The sequence below is a fragment of the Ranitomeya imitator genome, chromosome 2, assembly GCF_032444005.1.
Source record: "Ranitomeya imitator isolate aRanImi1 chromosome 2, aRanImi1.pri, whole genome shotgun sequence".
In the NCBI taxonomy this organism is placed as follows: domain Eukaryota; kingdom Metazoa; phylum Chordata; class Amphibia; order Anura; family Dendrobatidae; genus Ranitomeya; species Ranitomeya imitator.
Genome location: NC_091283.1, coordinates 673,004,559 through 673,023,549, shown reverse-complemented (window position 1 = coordinate 673,023,549; position 18,991 = coordinate 673,004,559). Strand labels below are relative to the sequence as shown.

Genomic DNA, 18,991 nt, shown 5'->3' with positions numbered 1-18,991 from the left:
CAATTGTCTCTATTTTAAGATTGACTGCTGTTCCCAAAATGCGTCATTTAGCTGCCAGCAAACCAAAGGCACACTCCACAGTTCTTCGTGCCCTTGTCAGTCTGTAGTTGAAAATCCTTTTGGTGTGATTCAAGTCCTGACTTGAGTATGGCACACATTTGAAACACCTCATCCCCAACAATAAATGGTATTGGCGGTCCTTCAGTGCTCAGAAGAGGTTGTGGTGGTGGAAAATTAAAATTATTAGCATACAAACTTTGTCCCAAGTCAGAGTTTTTGAAAGTCTGAGTAATTTCCTCATCCAAATGAGAACAATGGAAAAGTACTCTGTTCCACTTCCAGCAGGTTTTAGAATCCGAATGTGTTTGCTTTCCACGGCCCCCACACAGTTTGGAAAATTAAAAATTTCCTTGAATTTTTCAGCCAGAGTTCAGTTGTGGGAGGAATTCTGCACCCAGAACGTCACACAATGCACGGCAGGTGTCTCCAACAATCCCAGAAAGGGTGGACAGTCCAATCCGAAATTGAAAATTTAAAGATCTTAACCCATTACTTGCCAAATTAGCAATTTTCATTTATTTATTTTTAATGACAGATTTTTAATGATTTGGGTCCTAATGAATCAGAAACATAATTTGCAAAATTTTTACAAGTACGGATTTTTCAGAAAAGGGCTTCCCAATATTCAATTAAAAATGACAATGATATGATTTCCTATTTTGAAAACATTCATTTTACAAACACAACACAAAAAATTGGATCAAATTATAAAATCTTAGTTGCTAGAAGCTAAAGATTAGGCGTTCCAAAAAAAAGACATTGGTAGATAATGGGTTAAGGTCTCTGGTAGCCAGGAATCTGTTGAAAAAAATATGGAAAAAAAATTCAGCACATGGCTTTTATAACAAGATTATTAATGTTATTAATGTTTCTTTTTCAAAATTACATACCTTAGGGTCACCAACAGATGTTACCTTAGGGTCACCAACAGAATTGCTCTACGTAGTTGCGTGTCGGGCCTGGTGATGAATACTCACACCCGAGGCAGCAATTTCTTGAAGCTCTGTTCAGACACTCTCGTGTATTCAAAAAACTTTTGCGGATTTTCACGAAGCTCGGTGTACAGTGAGTGGTAGGCTTCATGGCTCTCTGGAACTTCAACAATGGGGTGTTGCCAATAGCGACGGTGACATCTTCTTCGTCTTTCTCTTCTCGTTTCTTCCTCACAAGCCACAGCAAAAGCCAATTTCAATAAATCCAGATTCAGATTGAAGCTCTCCACGCTAAGATCCATCTTGCAGCAGGATACAGCATTAAAAGAGAATTTCATCTGTAAAGGGTATATATATATATAGAGAGAGAGAGAGAGAGAGAGAGAGAGATCACGCCCATTGGGAAATACCGTACGCATGCGCATAAACAACGAAAATGGATGCACACGCAGCGTTTTTTGGCAGTCATGCGGATAAAAAACGTTGTGTAGACATGCGTTTTGGCATGCATTTGCGCATGCAGATGATACGCTGCGCACAGAAACGCTAATGTGAACCTAGCCTAAAAGATTGGTCGACACCAACGCTGTGACGCCGGCTATACTACCTTGCTATGTCTAAAACTAAGCTGTACTAACTACTTATATATTTTTTCACTAAAAGATCGGTTGTCACTAACACTGTGACGCCGGCTATGCTACCTTGCTAAGTCTAAAACTACGCTATACTAACTACTACTATTTTTTTCTAAATAAAAAAATCGACATCACTTAGACTGCAATGTCCGCTATGCTAACTAGCTAAAAAAAGAAAGTCTCATGGAGCAGTCTCTGATCAGCAGTGATACTGATCAGGGTGCTGCAGACACAGGAATAGCACAAATGCTCTGCGCAGGATGCCATGCACACAAAATAAGTGCAAAAAATTCAATTGGAGTGGAGGGGGGTATTGGAACAGGGATGGGGACAGGGAAAGAGAATGGGGAGGTGCTGCTGCACTGCTGTGATCACAGATGAGTCACACAGCAGACAGATCGCAGCACAGCACAGATGAAGAGAGAGCAAGATGCTGAAGCAGCAGGCAGGAGATGGCCAGTGTGATCTCCCCGGTGACCAATGAATTATTTTCTCAGGTGACACAGAGGGGCTGGAGAACCGCTCTGCACGCCAAGAGTTTAAGATGGCGTGCATGGCGGTGATCGCTATTTTTGATTAACCAATTTGGTGCTGATTAGCTAGAAACTATTCAGCCAATTTGGTGTCATAGGGGTTAATCAGGTGAGGTGATGTTGCAATTACCCCACCCATTGTGACGGCTGTGATTGGTGCTGTCGCACAGCACTGATGACAGATTGTCACTTTTTTTTTAAATTAACTTTATTGTCACATTGCAGTGATTGACTGGTCAGAATTGACCAGCCAATCAGCGATCCACGATGCGGGTGGGCGGTGCAGCCACCAAGGGCGACATGCAGGGATAGTCTGCTGTCAGGGACAGCAGCCATAGTAACCCGATCACGCGATGCAGCGCGGTGACCGGAAAATGGCGGCGCCATACTAGTACTGCTCTGGATAGAAATGCAGTTCCCACACAGCAGTACTAGTATGGCGAAGGTCGTGAAGGGGTTGAAGATATCAGATAGATTGCTTTTACAAAAGACCTTGGGAAGATTGCAGAATTACTCAGAATTCAGTTTTTCTTTTTTAATAAATTTGCAAAAATTACTACATTTCTGTTTCTTTTCAGTCAAGATGGGGTGCAGAGTGTACATTAGTATGAAAAAAATTAACTTTTTTTGAATTTACCAAATGGCTGCAATGAAACAGAGTCAAAAATTTAAAGGGGTCTGGATACTTTCCGTTCCCACTGTACATATCTTGGTATTTAATGAGTGCCACACAGTAATACATAAGGGCTCAGATTCATCAAGATGAACGTTGTTCACAATGGACTCATTGAGGGGGTGTGTTGAATTGAGAGGCACCTGATTCATTGGAAGGCACAAGCTTCTTTATGGGAACCTGTCAGTAGGATTGTGCTCAGTAAACTACAGAGTGTGTCAGGTTGGCACCATTATACTGCTTAAAATACCTTGGTTGATGAAATCCATCTTGTGGTTATTTTCAGTTAATGAGATTCTCATGCTTCGGGGCAGCGTGTGTGTGTGTGTGTGTGTGTGTGGGGGGGGGCTTTAGATGCTCAGCTTAGATACTCACACTGATGGCTTATGACAGGTCACTGATCCTTCAGTGACCTGCCCCATATTTTCCATAATGCATATAATATGTATAGTGATGAGCGAGTGTACTCATTTCCCAAGCACGCTCGGGTGACGTCCGAGTATTTGTTAGCGTTTGGAGATGTAGTTTTCATCACGGCAGCTGAATGATCACTATACCCAATTTGGACGTGTCCGTGCACAATGAGTCATCCACAGTTGGGCGTAACCATGGATACCTAAGGAGAGGAGCTCCCCCTGGTGGTCAGTTAAGGCATAAGCAAAGGTATAAGCCTTTTCTGAATGTTAGCCTGTGAGGCAACACTGTGAGGCAAGATTGCAAAGATGGATCAAATTGAGCGCGCTGCTGACGTAGAGAAGCAAATCGCATACGGATGCATAACCTGCATCTTAATGAAACAGAAGATGAACAAAATTGTTGAAGAACTGCTGGCGACAGAGGGCGGCCAGAGCAAGAGAAACGAATGAAGTAACTGAATCACGTAGAGCATCTAATGCTGCACGACAACAAGCAACACGCAATGCACAAAGTGATACACATATTTCACAAAAAAGACAACAAGATAAATTACGTGTCCAAAATGCAAGAGCCACTGGACGACGGCAAGTTACATTTGCCGCTAGAGGACTTCTCAATCAAATTGATGAGACACGTATTGAAGAGCACTATGCTGGTGAACTGACATTTCGATGTCAGTTCTGCCAATCTAAAAATTTCAAAGACGAAATGGCACAGGAGAAAACATTCCCTTCCTGCTGCAAGAGAGGGCGCAACCAATTACGTCCCATTCGTATGGATGATCAATTAGTCAAGTTGATGAAAGGAGAACATCAGCACTGTTATGATTTGGTAATTCAGTAACACAATGGACATAGAAGTCAGAGCACATACAGTGATCTGACAATAACCCAAAAACATAGAACGAGCTCTGAGACGTGGGAACTCTGCTGACCGCAATCCCTAATCCTCTCCAACCACACTAGAGGCAGCTGTGGATTGCGCCTAACGCTCCCTATGCAACTCGGCACAGCCTGAGAAACTAGCTAGCCTGAAGATAGAAAATAAGCCTACCTTGCCTCAGAGAAATACCCCAAAGGAAAAGGCAGCCCCCCACATATAATGACTGTGAGTTAAGATGAAAAGACAAACGTAGAGATGAAATAGATTTAGCAAAGTGAGGCCCGACTTTCTGAACAGAGCGAGGATATGAAAGGTAACTTTGCGGTCAACACAAAACCCTACAAACAACCACGCAAAGGGGGCAAAAAGACCCTCCGTACCGACTAACGGCACGGAGGTACACCCTCTGCGTCCCAGAGCTTCCAGCGAGCAAGAAAAACCAAATATGCAAGCTGGACAGAAAAAACAGCAAACAAAAATAACACCAGCGAAACTTAGCTATGCAGAGCAGCAGGCCACAGGAACGATCCAGGAGGAAGCAAGTCCAATACTAGAATATTGACTGGAGGCCAGGATCAAAGCACTAGGTGGAGTTAAATAGAGCAGCACCTAACGACTTCACCACATCACCTGAGGAAGGAAACTCAGAAGCTGCAGTACCACTCTCCTCCACCAACGGAAGCTCATAGAGAGAATCAGCCGAAGTACCACTTGTGACCACAGGAGGGAGCTCTGCCACAGAATTCACAACAGTACCCCCCCCCTTGAGGAGGGGTCACCGAACCCTCACCAGAGCCCCCAGGACGACCAGGATGAGCCATATGAAAGGCACAAACAAGATCGGGAGCATGGACATCAGAGGCAAAGACCCAGGAATTATCTTCCTGAGCATAACCCTTCCACTTAACCAGATACTGGAGTTTCCGTCTTGAAACACGAGAATCCAAAATGTTCTCCACAATATACTACAACTCCCCCTCCACCAAAATCGGGGCAGGAGGATCAACAGATGGAACCATAGGTGCCACGTATCTCCGCAACAATGACCTATGGAATACGTTATGGATGGAAAAAGAATCTGGAAGGGTCAAACGAAAAGACACAGGATTAAGAACCTCAGAAATCCTATACGGACCAATGAAACGAGGTTTAAACTTAGGAGAGGAAACCTTCATAGGAATATGACGAGAAGACAACCAAACCAAATCCCCAACACGAAGTCGGGGACCCACACAGCGTCTGCGATTAGCAAAACGTTGAGCCTTCTCCTGGGACAAGTTCAAATTGTCCACTACATGAGTCCAAATCTGCTGCAACCTGTCCACCACAGTATCCACACCAGGACAGTCCGAAGACTACCTGCCCTGAAGAGAAACGAGGATGGAACCCAGAGTTGCAGAAAAACGGCGAAACCAAGGTAGCCGAGCTGGCCCGATTATTAAGGGCGAACTCAGCCAAAGGCAAAAAGGACACCCAGTCATCCTGATCAGCAGAAACAAAGCATCTCAGATATGTTTCCAAGGTCTGATTGGTTCGTTCGGTCTGGCCATTAGTCTGAGGATAGAAAGCCGAGGAAAAAGACAAGTCAATGCCCATCCTTGCACAAAAGGCTCGCCAAAACCTCGAAACAAACTGGGAACCTCTGTCAGAAACGATATTCTCTGGAATGCCATGTAAACGAACTACATGCTGGAAGAACAATGGCACCAAATCAGAGGAGGAAGGTAATTTAGACAAGGGTACCAAATGGACCATCTTAGAGAAGCGATCACAAACTACCCAAATGACTGACATTTTTTGAGAGACGGGAAGATCTGAAATAAAATCCATAGAGATATGTGTCCAAGGCCTCTTCGGGACCGGCAAGGGCAAAAGCAACCCACTGGCACGAGAACAGCAGGGCTTAGCCCGAGCACAAATCCCACAGGACTGCACAAAAGAACGCACATCCCGCGACAGAGATGGCCACCAAAAGGATCTAGCCACTAACTCTCTGGTACCAAAGATTCCAGGATGACCAGCCAACACCGAACAATGAACCTCAGAGATAACTTTATTCGTCCACCTATCAGGGACAAACAGTTTCTCCGCTGGGCAACGATCAGGTTTATTAGCCTGAAATTTTTGCAGCACCCGCCGCAAATCAGGGGAGATGGCAGACACAATTACTCCCTCTTTGAGAATACCCGCCGGCTCAGATAAACCCGGAGAGTCGGGCACAAAACTCCTAGACAGGGCATCCGCCTTCACATTTTTAGAGCCCGGAAGGTACGAAACCACAAAGTCAAAACGGGCAAAAAACAGCGACCAACGAGCCTGTTTAGGATTCAACCGCTTGGCAGACTCGAGATAAGTCAAGTTCTTATGATCAGTCAAGACCACCACGCGATGCTTAGCTCCTTCAAGCCAATGACGCCACTCCTCGAATGCCCACTTCATGGCCAGCAACTCTCGATTGCCAACAACATAATTTCGCTCAGCAGGCGAAAACTTCCTGGAAAAGAAGGCGCATGGTTTCATCACCGAGCAATCAGAACTTCTCTGCGACAAAACAGCCCCCGCTCCAATCTTAGAAGCATCAACCTCGACCTGGAATGGAAGCGAAACATCTGGTTGACACAACACAGGGGCAGAAGAAAAACGACGCTTCAACTCTTGAAAAGCTTCCACAGCAGCAGAAGACCAATTGACCACATCAGCACCCTTCTTGGTCAAATCGGTCAATGGTTTAGCAATACTAGAAAAATGGCAGATGAAGCGACGATAAAAATTAGCAAAGCCCAGGAACTTTTGCAGACTTTTCAGAGATGTCGGCTGAGTCCAATCATGGATGGCTTCGACCTTAACAGGGTCCATCTCGATAGTAGAAGGGGAAAAAATGAACCCCAAAAATGAAACCTTCTGAACACCAAAGAGACACTTTGATCCCTTCACAAACAAAGAATTAGCACGCAGGACCTGAAACACCGTTCTGACATGCTTCACATGAGCCTCCCAATCATCCGAGAAGATCAAAATATCATCCAAGTATACAATCAGGAATTTATCCAGGTACTCTCGGAAGATGTCATGCATAAAGGACTGAAACACTGATGGAGCATTGGAAAGTCCGAATGGCATTACTAGGTACTCAAAATGGCCCTCGGGCGTATTAAATGCAGTTTTCCATTCATCGCCTCAATTAATACGCACAAGATTATACGCACCACGAAGATCTATCTTGGTGAACAAACTAGCCCCCTTGATCCGAGCAAACAAATCAGATAGCAGTGGCAAGGGGTACTGAAATTTAACCGTGATCTTATTTAGAAGGCGGTAATCTATACAAGGTCTCAATGAACCATCCTTCTTGGCCACAAAAAAGAACCCTGCTCCTAATGGTGACGACGACGGGCGAATATGCCCCTTCTCCAAGGACTCCTTCACGTAACTCCGCATAGCGGCGTGCTCAGGCACAGATAAATTAAACAGTCGACCTTTTGGGAATTTACCACCAGGAATCAAATCGATAGCACAATCACAATCCCTATGCGGAGGTAGGGTATCGGACTTGGGCTCATCAAATACATCCCGGTAATCAGACAAGAACTCTGAGACCTCAGAAGGGGTGGATGACGAAATAGACAGAAATGGGACATCACCATGTACCCCCTGACAACCCCAGCTGGACACAGACATGGATTTCCAATCTAATACTGGATTATGGACTTGTAGCCATGGCAACCCCAACACGACCACATCATGCAGATTATGCAACACCAGAAAGCGAATAACCTCCTGATGTGCAGGAGCCATGCACATGGTTAGCTGGGTCCAGTACGGAGGCTTATTCTTGGCCAAAGGCGTAGCATCAATTCCTCTCAATGGAATAGGACACTGCAAGGGCTCCAAGAAAAACCCACAACGCTTAGCATACTCCAAGTCCATCAAATTCAGGGCAGCGCCTGAATCCACAAATGTCATGACAGAATAAGATGACAAAGAGCAGATCAAGGTAACGGACAAAAGAAATTTTGACTGTACCGTACCAATGGTGGCAGACCTAGCGAACCGCTTAGTGCGCTTAGGACAATCAGAGATAGCATGAGTGGAATCACCACAGTAGAAACACAGCCCATTCTGACGTCTGTGTTCTTGCCGTTCAACTCTGGTCAAAGTCCTATCGCACTGCATAGGCTCAGGTTTATGCTCAGATAATACCGCCAAATGGTGCACAGATTTACGCTCACGCAAGCGTCGACCGATCTGAATGGCCAAAGACAGACTCATTCAGACCAGCAGGCATAGGAAATCCCACCATGACATCCTTAAGGGCTTCAGAGAGACCCTTTCTGAAAATAGCTGCGAGCGCACCTTCATTCCATTGAGTGAGTACGGACCACTTTCTAAATTTCTGACAATATACCTCTATCTCATCCTGACCCTGACACAGAGTCAGTAAATTTTTCTCTGCCTGATCCACTGAATTAGGTTCATCGTACAGCAATCCGAGCGCCAGGAAAAACGCATCAATATTACATAATGCAGGATCTCCTGGCGCAAGAGAAAATGCCCAGTCCTGAGGGTCGCCACGTAAAAAAGAAATAATGATCCTAACTTGTTGAACTGGGTCACCAGAGGAGCGAGGTTTCAAAGCCAGAAATAGTTTACAATTATTTTTGAAACTAAGCAACTTAGTTCTATCTCCAAAAAACAAATCAGGAATAGGTATTCTAGGTTCTAACATAGATTTCTGATCAATAGTGTCTTGCATCTTTTGTACTCTTGCCGTGAGCTGATCCACACATGAAGACAGACCTTTAATGTCCATCGCTACTCCTGTGTCCTGAACCACCCAAATGTCTAGGGGAAAAAAAAGGCAAAACACAGTGCAGAGAAAAAAAAATGGTCTCAGAACTTCTTTTTTCCCTCTATTGAGAATCATTAGTACTTTTGGCCTCCAGTACTGTTATGATTTGGTAATTCAGTAACACAATGGACATAGAAGTCAGAGCACATACAGTGATCTGACAATAACCCAAAAACATAGAACGAGCTCTGAGACGTGGGAACTCTGCTGACCGCAATCCCTAATCCTCTCCAACCACACTAGAGGCAGCTGTGGATTGCGCCTAACGCTCCCTATGCAACTCGGCACAGCCTGAGAAACTAGCTAGCCTGAAGATAGAAAATAAGCCTACCTTGCCTCAGAGAAATACCCCAAAGGAAAAGGCAGCCCCCCACATATAATGACTGTGAGTTAAGATGAAAAGACAAACGTAGAGATGAAATAGATTTAGCACAGTGAGGCCCGACTTTCTGAACAGAGCGAGGATAGGAAAGGTAACTTTGCGGTCAACACAAAACCCTACAAACAACCACGCAAAGGGGGCAAAAAGACCCTCCGTACCGAATAACGGCACGGAGGAACACCCTCTGCGTCCCAGAGCTTCCAGCGAGCAAGAAAAACCAAATATGCAAGCTGGACAGAAAAAACAGCAAACAAAAATAACACCAGCGAAACTTAGCTATGCAGAGCAGCAGGCCACAGGAACGATCCAGGAGGAAGCAAGTCCAATACTAGAACATTGACTGGAGGCCAGGATCAAAGCACTAGGTGGAGTTAAATAGAGCAGCACCTAACGACTTCACCACATCACCTGAGGAAGGAAACTCAGAAGCTGCAGTACCACTCTCCTCCACCAACGGAAGCTCATAGAGAGAATCAGCCGAAGTACCACTTGTGACCACAGGAGGGAGCTCTGCCACAGAATTCACAACACAGCACTCCAATAACTTTATGGCTAATATAAGGCAATACAATAGCTCGCCTGCTTTGGCATCAATGGGAGCCCAAGTAGCGCCACCTCCTGGGCATGGTCCATACGGTTTTCGAATTCATGGACAAATTTACCACAGAATTGCCCCATTGCATCCCGCTGTGGGTAGTACTCCCAAGTTCCCCCAGATTTATATCTTGGACAGTGAAGAAGCATTAAGTACAAGAAGTCAAGCAAATAAAAAGTGCCTCTCAGCACTGCTCTCATCTCTTGGAGAGAAAATGAAAGCAATTAACCCACTCGCAAGAGGCTTCACAATGATGAGGGAATTTGAAATATACAGAGAGGATTGCTGAATTAGAAAATCACGATCCACTCGAAATAACAATTATAAATGACTACAACGACCAGAGGCACTACAATGCACCAAGGTGCAATGAAGTAGCTATAATATCAAAATGCAATGGGTGAACCCCCGTTTAATAGGGACATCAAAGTTCACCTCAAAAGTGAAAACCAAACTGTTCAAATCAGCTTTCTTCACAGAAAGTGTGATGCAATGACATATCCACTTCATAAGGCAGTGTGCTGCCTTATTTACATAAATATGAACATGAACAGGTGAATATGTTAGTCAAAGTATGTAGAAAGCAGAGGTGGCATTCACCAGTCTAGAAAATCCATGCTTTATTGAAGAAACACAAACAGTTAAAACATTTTCAACGGAAGAATGGGAGATGGAGTATGTGAGTGATGGCCGTTTCGCGCATTTGCACTTCTACGGGTCAACAGGTCAGAGGAAATTACAAGGGATGAAATACCTGCTCGCAGGTAAAGTTCCTCCCCCAAATTAACCCTTAAACATTAAAATGACAAAATATACAAAAACAATCAATCAATCTATACATACATATCTAGAACATGGTAAATAAAAACAAAAAACCTGAGCATCAGAAAAAATTATAAGAAAATAGACATGTCAGTCCTGTCATTAAAACCCGTGGATTCCATTGCGCGAGTGTGCATGATCCACCTGGCTTCCCTCCTAAGGAGGAGTTTATGCAGATCTCCCCCTTGTGAGGTTGGACAACCTTTTCTAAACCTGCGAATGACAAGGCATTGGGGTGCCCCCCATGGTATTCCCTGATGACTAATCAAGCGGGGTACTCCTTTTCCAGAGGTGATGGAATTAAATTGTTCCCTGAATCTAATATACAAAGGGCGTATTGTTTTGCCCATGTATATGAATATGTAAGCAGTGCACCACATAAAGACCCATACCCCCTACAGACTTCCCCAAAGCACGAGAATCTCATTAACTGAAAACTGCAAATAAAGATTAAACAACAACCACAAGACGGATTGCATCACCAGGTATCACCATGCCCTATCTCAGTTTGGCCATGCTGGACAAAGCTAACATGAAAATGCCAAAAGTCGCACAGTTTCTGCTTGACACCATGTTATGCATAAACTGCAGATTCAAAGTGTTTTACGCCAGGTTTTTGGTGTAATCTCTTTCATGAATAGGAATCATGATTTGAAGAGGAGTCAATCACGCTTTAAACCCACATACATTGAGCAGTCTAGTATTAATATGCGGATTATGCAACAAGGTTCATTACACAATTTCTAATTTAAATGTACAGCTTCAATTGTTTATTTTAAATCTTGGAGAATCTGTAGCCAAAATATATTATACTATTAAACAAGCTAGAGTCAGTAAAATAGCATGGGAAAAACCAAGTTCAGTAAGCAATTTTCCAAAGACTGGTGAAACTTTGCTTCTTTATGAAAAATCACAGTACAGTAGAGGTTTCTTTTTCACTTGCTGAATGAATTCCAATTCTTTAAATGACTTCTTGTACTTTTTAATCCAAAGTCACTGTTCCCAAATCTCCCTTGCGGAAAGAACGAATGAAGTCATAAGCAGCAGCTGAGTAATTTGGAACTGTAATATTCACATTTCCTAGAAATAAACATCAACATAAACAGGGTAGAATTTAAGGGTGTAGACATTTTACTGTGCAATAAATATACACAAATATATGTTTCAAGTCAGTCACAAAAAAATTAAAAAGGTATATTAGAAAAAGGTGATACTGAATGTTATGTTTTTCTTTGATCTAATCCCAGTTCACTTTTTAAAGGAAGAAGAAAAATGTCTGACATAGGACATAAAGGGTGGCAGTGGAGGCAGAAGCAGAGTAGTGGGGCTGCACTTGCTTCTCCCACAGCATCTATCACCATGGATCCAAGGCATCTTCAGAGGGTGGCGATGCAGGAAACTGTAGTAAGTAACTACACTGCTCTCCCTGATGAAAGCCTGTTCCAGGAGGGTAGCGAATGCAGTCGCAGCCTCCTGTGACCTCCTGCTAGAGAATCCTCTCAAACGAAACTTCACAGGAAGTATATAAAAAAAAACACATTTAGAGCTTAGCTAGATGATAAGTGTATGCCATTTAACAAAATCATAAATTACAAGAGTGCTTAGGGTGTAAGGATAGATATTTAGAAAGAATATTTTAGAATCTGGACAATATGCACATACTCTTAGTGGGTCATCCATAATGGTATGATACAATGTTTAATAGAGTGGCTCACAAACTATTTGTTTTTTTATATATTCTTCCATCTAAAACTCAGATGCGTCTTATGGTGAGGCACATCTTATAATTCCAAAAATAAAGTAAATTGGGATTGTTTTTTCACAAGTATCACTTTTATGGCAAAGGAAATTAGGGAAACACAACCCAAGTTATATTGTGCAGTTTCATCTATTTTCAGAAGTATTCGCAATTTGGCTGTAATCTGCTTACTAGATACACAGCAGGGCCAAGAATGAAGGGAACACCATTTGACTTTCAGGCAACAATTTTTACTAGAATTAATTTCAGTCCTCATTACACGCTGTTAGAGGCATTGAGCTGTCAGAATAAACTAAGACAACCCAGAAGTTTTATTATAATGACTGAAGTACTATGATTAAAACATTTATTAATTTACAATTACTTTATATCCCCCCCCCCAAAAAAAAAATAAAATGAGAAAATTGTGTAAAGAAATTCAGTACTTAAATAGGTTGCCAACAGTATTTTCAGGACATTTACCACGATATAGAAGAGGTACTGAATAATGGTTCCTAAGTGCCTTATTTCAATTGCTTTGTAATAAAGAATATGAGAACCAATCTATTCCTAAAGTCTATATGTCAGTGTTGACTCTAAATGGGTTCACCACCCTAACAATGGCGCTCACGCCACCGACTTGAAAACCTAGTCCTTATTCAAAGTCCCTAACAATCCTTTGAATATGCCTTCTTCCTCCTGTACTAATTATTTATACAGTCCACAACACTGAATTTTCAACACCAAGAAAGAAACGTCATGGAATGATTAAAATCACAGGATCTTTAGACATGTTAATGATATGCATTATATAAAATGAAAACCTTTTTAAAATCATTATTGAATTAGTGCCACATGCAGAACATGCTATGGCATGTTATCAGTGTGGTTATTTATGGCTGAATGAAGACTGGTTTGCCACACAGAAAACATTTGGGCCCACAAATCTTCAAGATCCACTGTTGGCAGCTTCCTTTACATTTGTCAACCAATGCTGATCTGGATGTGTTCGATAGGAGTCAAGACCATAGATCAGTGTTCCCCAACTCCTGGCCTCAAGAGCCACCAACAGGTCATGTTTTCAGGATTTCCTTAGTATTGCACAGGTGATGGAATTATTGCCTGTGCAGGTGATGCAATTATCACCTGTGCAATACCAAGGAAATACTAAAAATGTGACCTGTTGGTGGCTCTTGAGGACCGGACTTGGGGAACACTGACATAGATGATGCATGTCATTGTAGTACATTTAGGCCATGCAGGCTGTTCTTATTAGCATCAACAACATGTGGCCTGGAGTTGTGTTGAAACAGGCCTCCTGGGACACTTTGGAGAATTGTTAATACCAATGGTTCCACAACCAAATCTTTGTAAAGCCAAGCTGTTCGTGTATCCGGAATGAAGACTATAGAGGTCTGTCTTCTGTACATTATGCCACCCCACGCAATAATACCAGAGGTAGGACCAGTGAACTTCCCTTGTGCCTGCCTTCATGGTGTTACCTTCATGGTCTCATCAGATTCAAAGAATAAAATGTAGTGAACCATTCTGTACTGCAAATTAAATCAAACATCACTTTAAAAACCTAAGGTGTCAAATAGTGTCTACACAAACCATTAAAAGATATTTGCACAACATTGGCTTACTAGGCAGACATCAAGATTAAGGTGTTCCTTTAAAGGGACTCTGTTCCCTCCAAATTCAGGTGACAATCTTCAGCCATAGGGGCGGGGTTTTCGGGTGTTTGATTCACCCTTTCCTTACCCGCTGGCTGCAATATCTCAAAGGCTATCATGGTGCAATGCAAGACAGCAATGGAGGTTGGTAAGGAGAGCAATACTCTTCAGCGATGAGTCCTGCTTTTGACTTGAATGCAAGGATAGCTGGAGATTCCTCTGTAACGTCATGAAGAGGCCTTTAAAAGGGTACATAAAAGTGCCCCACGAGTCGTTCTTCAATACTACAATACCAAGCAGTATTTTCTCCATGCATGCATTTCTTTCATGGCCTGCAATGTCTCCGGACTTGTCTCCCATAGAGTACATAACCGACATCATTGGTCAGCAATTGGAAAGGGAGCTGTCAGCAGCGGACCTACTTGGCTTCCCAAGTGCAGTCAGTGTGGCAAAACATTCCTCAGACAAACATTAATAACCTTATTACTAGCATGCCATGGCAGGCAAATGCATGTATTTTTGCATGTGGCACACATACTGGATACATAGAGAGCTTTGAAAATGTTGTTCCTATTTTCTCCTTTCTATAATTCCATGACTTTTCCTTGCTGATTTTGCAATTTTAATTTTGAGCAATATACAGCGCTGGGAAAAATTAAGAGACTACTGAAAAATTTTCAGCGTTTTGCGGGGCTGCGTCGGGCGCAGCCGCGGCGACACGTGTCATGCGCCCCTATATTTAACATGGGGGTGCATGGACATGCGTTTTCATATCATTTTGTGATGCATGCGTCTTTTTTGGCGCAAGCGTCAGGGCGCAGAGGACGCAGCAAGTTGCATTTTTTTTGCGTCCAAAATCCGGCCAAAAAAAGACGCATGCATCACAAAACTATGCGTTTTGCATGCGTTCTTGTTTGCGTTGTGCGTTGCGTCGCCGACGCAGCACCGCACAACGCAAATGTGAACGTAGCCTTACAGGTATATTTTTGAGTAAAATGTAAATTGCTCTTTTGTTCCATAAACTACTGACAACATGTCTCCAAAGTTCCAAACAATAAATTTCGTATTTATTTTCTGAAAATGAGAAATGGTCAAAATAACAAAAAATTTAATTACTTGCAGACCTCAAAAAAAGCAAAGAAAAAAAGTTCATAATCATTTAGAAACAACAATACTAAGGTTTTAACTCGGGAAGAGTTCAGAAATCAATATTTTGTGGAATAACCATGATTTTTTTTATCACAGCTTTCATGCGTCTTGTCATGTTTTCCACCAGTCTTTCACACTGCTTTTGGGTGACCTTTTGCCACTCCTGGTACAAAAATGTAAGAAGTTCTTCTTTAATGGCTTTGTTTGATGGTTTGTGACTATCCATCTTCCTCTTGATTACATTCCAGAGTTTTTCAATGGAGTTCAGGTCTGGAGATTGGGCTGTCCATGACGGGGATTCGATGTGATGGTCATTCATCCACACCTTGATTGACCTAGCTGTGTGGCATGGCGCATTCTCCTGCTGGGGAAACCTGTCCTCAGAGTTGCGGAACATTGCCTAAGCAGAAGGAATCAACTGTTTTTCCAGGATAACCTTGTATTCAGCTTGATTAATACGTCCTTCTCAAAGAACAACCTGTCCAATTCCTGCCTTGCTGAAGCATCCCCAGATCATATTTGCATAATAGCTTTCTAAAGGAAGCATGGTCTTTATTAAATGTGATAGACAAAATTGAAATTTATCTATATTTTAAGTCGTTTTAGCATTTTTTCAATATCTATTCTCCTATCTTTCTTTTTTAATAAATTCCTTCTGTGACGTCTGTTACATATTACGGAACTACTCAGCACCCAGAATATTTTGTGCAGTTATATGTACAGTACCTACAAGTAGTATTCAACCCCCTGCAGATTTAGCAGGTTTAATAAGATGCAAATAAGTTAGAGCCTTCAAACTTCAAACAAGAGCAGGATTTATTAACAGATGCATAAATCTTACAAACCAAAAAGTTTTGTTGCTCCGTTAAATTTTTATAAATTTTAAACATAAAAGTGTGGGTCAATTATTATTCAACCCCTAGGTTTAATATTTTGTGGAATAACCTTTGTTTGCAATTACAGCTAATAATCGTCTTTTATAAGACCTGATCAGGCCGGCACAGGTCTCTGGAGTTATCTTGGCCCACTCCTCCATGCAGATCTTCTCCAAGTTATCTAGGTTCTTTGGGTGTGTCATGTGGACTTTAATCTTGAGCTCCTTCCACAAGTTTTCAATTGGGTTAAGGTCAGGAGACTGACTAGGCCAATGCAACACCTTGATTTTTTGCCTCTTGAACAGGCCTTGGTTTTCTTGGCTGTGTGCTTTGGGTCGTTGTCTTGCTGGAAGATGAAATGACGACCCATCTTAAGATCCTTGATGGAGGAGCGGAGGTCCTTGGCCAAAATCTCCAGGTAGGCCGTGCTATCCATCTTCCCATGGATGCGGACCAGATGGCCAGGCCCCTTGGCTGAGAAACAGCCCCACAGCATGATGCTGCCACCACCATGCTTGACTGTAGGGATGGTTATCTTGGGGTCGTATGCAGTGCCATCTGTTATGATCAGGCAATTCAGTACCACAATGGACATAGAAGTCAGAGCACATACAGTGACCTGACAGTAACCCAAAAATATAGAACGAGCTCTGAGACGTGGGAACTCTGCTGACCGCACTCCCTAATCCTCTCCAACCACACTAGAGGCAGCCGTGGATTGCGCCTAACGCTCTCTATGCAACTCTGCACAGCCTGAGAAACTAGCTAGCCTGAAGATAGAAAATAAGCCTGCCTTGCCTCAGAGAAATACCCCAAAGGAAAAGGCAGCCCCCCACATATAATGACGGAGTTAAGATGAAAAGACAAACGTAGAGATGAAATAGATTTAGCAAAGTGAGGCCCGACTTTCTGAACAGAGCGAGGATAGGAAAGGTGACTTTGCGGTCAACACAAAACCCTACAAACAACCACGGAAAGGGGGAAAAAAGACCCTCCGTACCGACTAACGGCACGGAGGTACACCCTCTGCGTCCCAGAGCTTCCAGCAAGCAAGAAAAACCAAATAAACAAGCTGGACAGAAAAAACAGCAAACAAAAGTAACACAAGAGCAACTTAGCTATGCAGAGCAGCAGGCCACAGGAACGATCCAGGAGGAAGCAAGTTCAATACTAGAACATTGACTGGAGGCCAGGATCAAAGCACTAGGTGGAGTTAAATAGAGCAGCACCTAACGACTTCACCACATCACCTGAGGAAGGAAACTCAGAAGCCGCAGTACCACTTTCCTCCACCAACGGAAGCTCATAGAGAGAATCAGCCGAAGTACCACTTGTGACCACAGGAGGAAGCTCTGCCACAGAATTCACAACAGCCATCCAGTCTCCAAACGTCACGTGTGTGGTTGGCACCAAAGATCTCGATCTTGGTCTCATCAGACCAGAGAACCTTGAACCAGTCAGTCTCAGAGTCCTCCAAGTGATCATGAGCAAACTGTAGACGAGCCTTGACTTGACGCTTTGAAAGTAAAGGTACCTTACGGGCTCGTCTGGAACGGAGACCATCGCGGTGGAGTACGTTACTTATGGTATTGACTGAAACCAATGTCCCCACTGCCAAGAGATCTTCCCGGAGCTCCTTCCTTGTTGTCCTTGGGTTAGCCTTGACTCTTCGGACAAGCCTGGCCTCGGCACGGGAGGAAACTTTCAAAGGCTGTCCAGGCCGTGGAAGGCTAACAGTAGTTCCATAAGTCTTCCACTTCCGGATGATGCTCCCAACAGTGGAGACAGGTAGGCCCAACTCCTTGGAAAGGGTTTTGTACCCCTTGCCAGCCTTGTGACCCTCCATGATCTTGTAATGCCTTGGAATGCTCCTTTGTCTTTCCCATGTTGACCATGTATGAGTGCTGTTCACAAGTTTGGGGAGGGTCTTAAATAGTCAGAAAAGGCTGGAAAAAGAGATAATTAATCTAAACATGTGAAGCTCATTGTTCTTTGTGCCTTAACTACTTCTTAATACTTTAGGGGAACCAAACAGAATTCTGGTGGGTTGAGGGGTTGAATAATAAATGACCCTCTGAAAAGACTTTTCACAATTTAAAAAAATAAATAAATAAATAACATTCTTTTTTGCTGCAGTGCATTTCACACTTCCAGGTCAAGTTAATTCCAAATGTGTAAACCTGCTAAATCTGCAGGGGGTTGAATACTACTTGTAGGCACTGTATGTATAATAGGTTCCATGTGAGATGAATGTCCCTAATGCATCAGGCCACAGGCTGCGCCCCTGGGCAGAGGGGACACAATATTCCCCTTTTGTCCGCCCCGCCCACCCCCACCACCTTTGTAATTCCCACAGTAAATATTGGCAGGCTCTGGCCACCTGCGGCTATTGTAATGTATGTCTGGCCTGCCGCTTTTCTATTGGCCTGCCCTCTGTATCTGTGTTATATATTTTGTGTCCTGTGAGTAAAGTGTTGTCAGACTGGAAATACGTGGAGAAGCAGTGATCTTTTATATGCGCCCATGTAATCAAGGAATTCCAGCCAGCGTCCTTCATTCAGACTCCAGCTAAAGCAGAGTGGACCTCCGGAAACACGGGGTGGTAGACAGCGGGATATGATACCCCTTCTACAGGAGGAAAGGAATGAATGGAAAACAACTACCAGAAGTTAAAGAGGACTACATTAAAAGATCTGGTGGAAGCCCAAGGATTGATCTCCAGCAACAAAACAAAAGCGGATTTGATAGCAGCCATCATGGAACATGACAGTGC

General features: G+C 43.2%; 1 protein-coding gene across 4 annotated transcripts in view; it reads right to left on the bottom strand.

Annotated features, from left to right (window-relative positions):
- Nucleotides 1-11,520: 11,520 nt before the first annotated feature.
- Nucleotides 11,521-18,991, bottom strand: part of MTG1 (mitochondrial ribosome associated GTPase 1) — a 321,942-nt gene continuing 314,471 nt past the window's right edge. For all 4 annotated transcript variants that reach the window (XM_069753046.1, XM_069753049.1, XM_069753048.1 and 1 more), the window contains one exon: nt 11,521-11,860. In XM_069753046.1, coding sequence (XP_069609147.1) covers nt 11,763-11,860 — 98 coding nt within the window. In that variant the 3' untranslated portion in view covers nt 11,521-11,762. The remainder of the gene's footprint in view (nt 11,861-18,991) is intronic.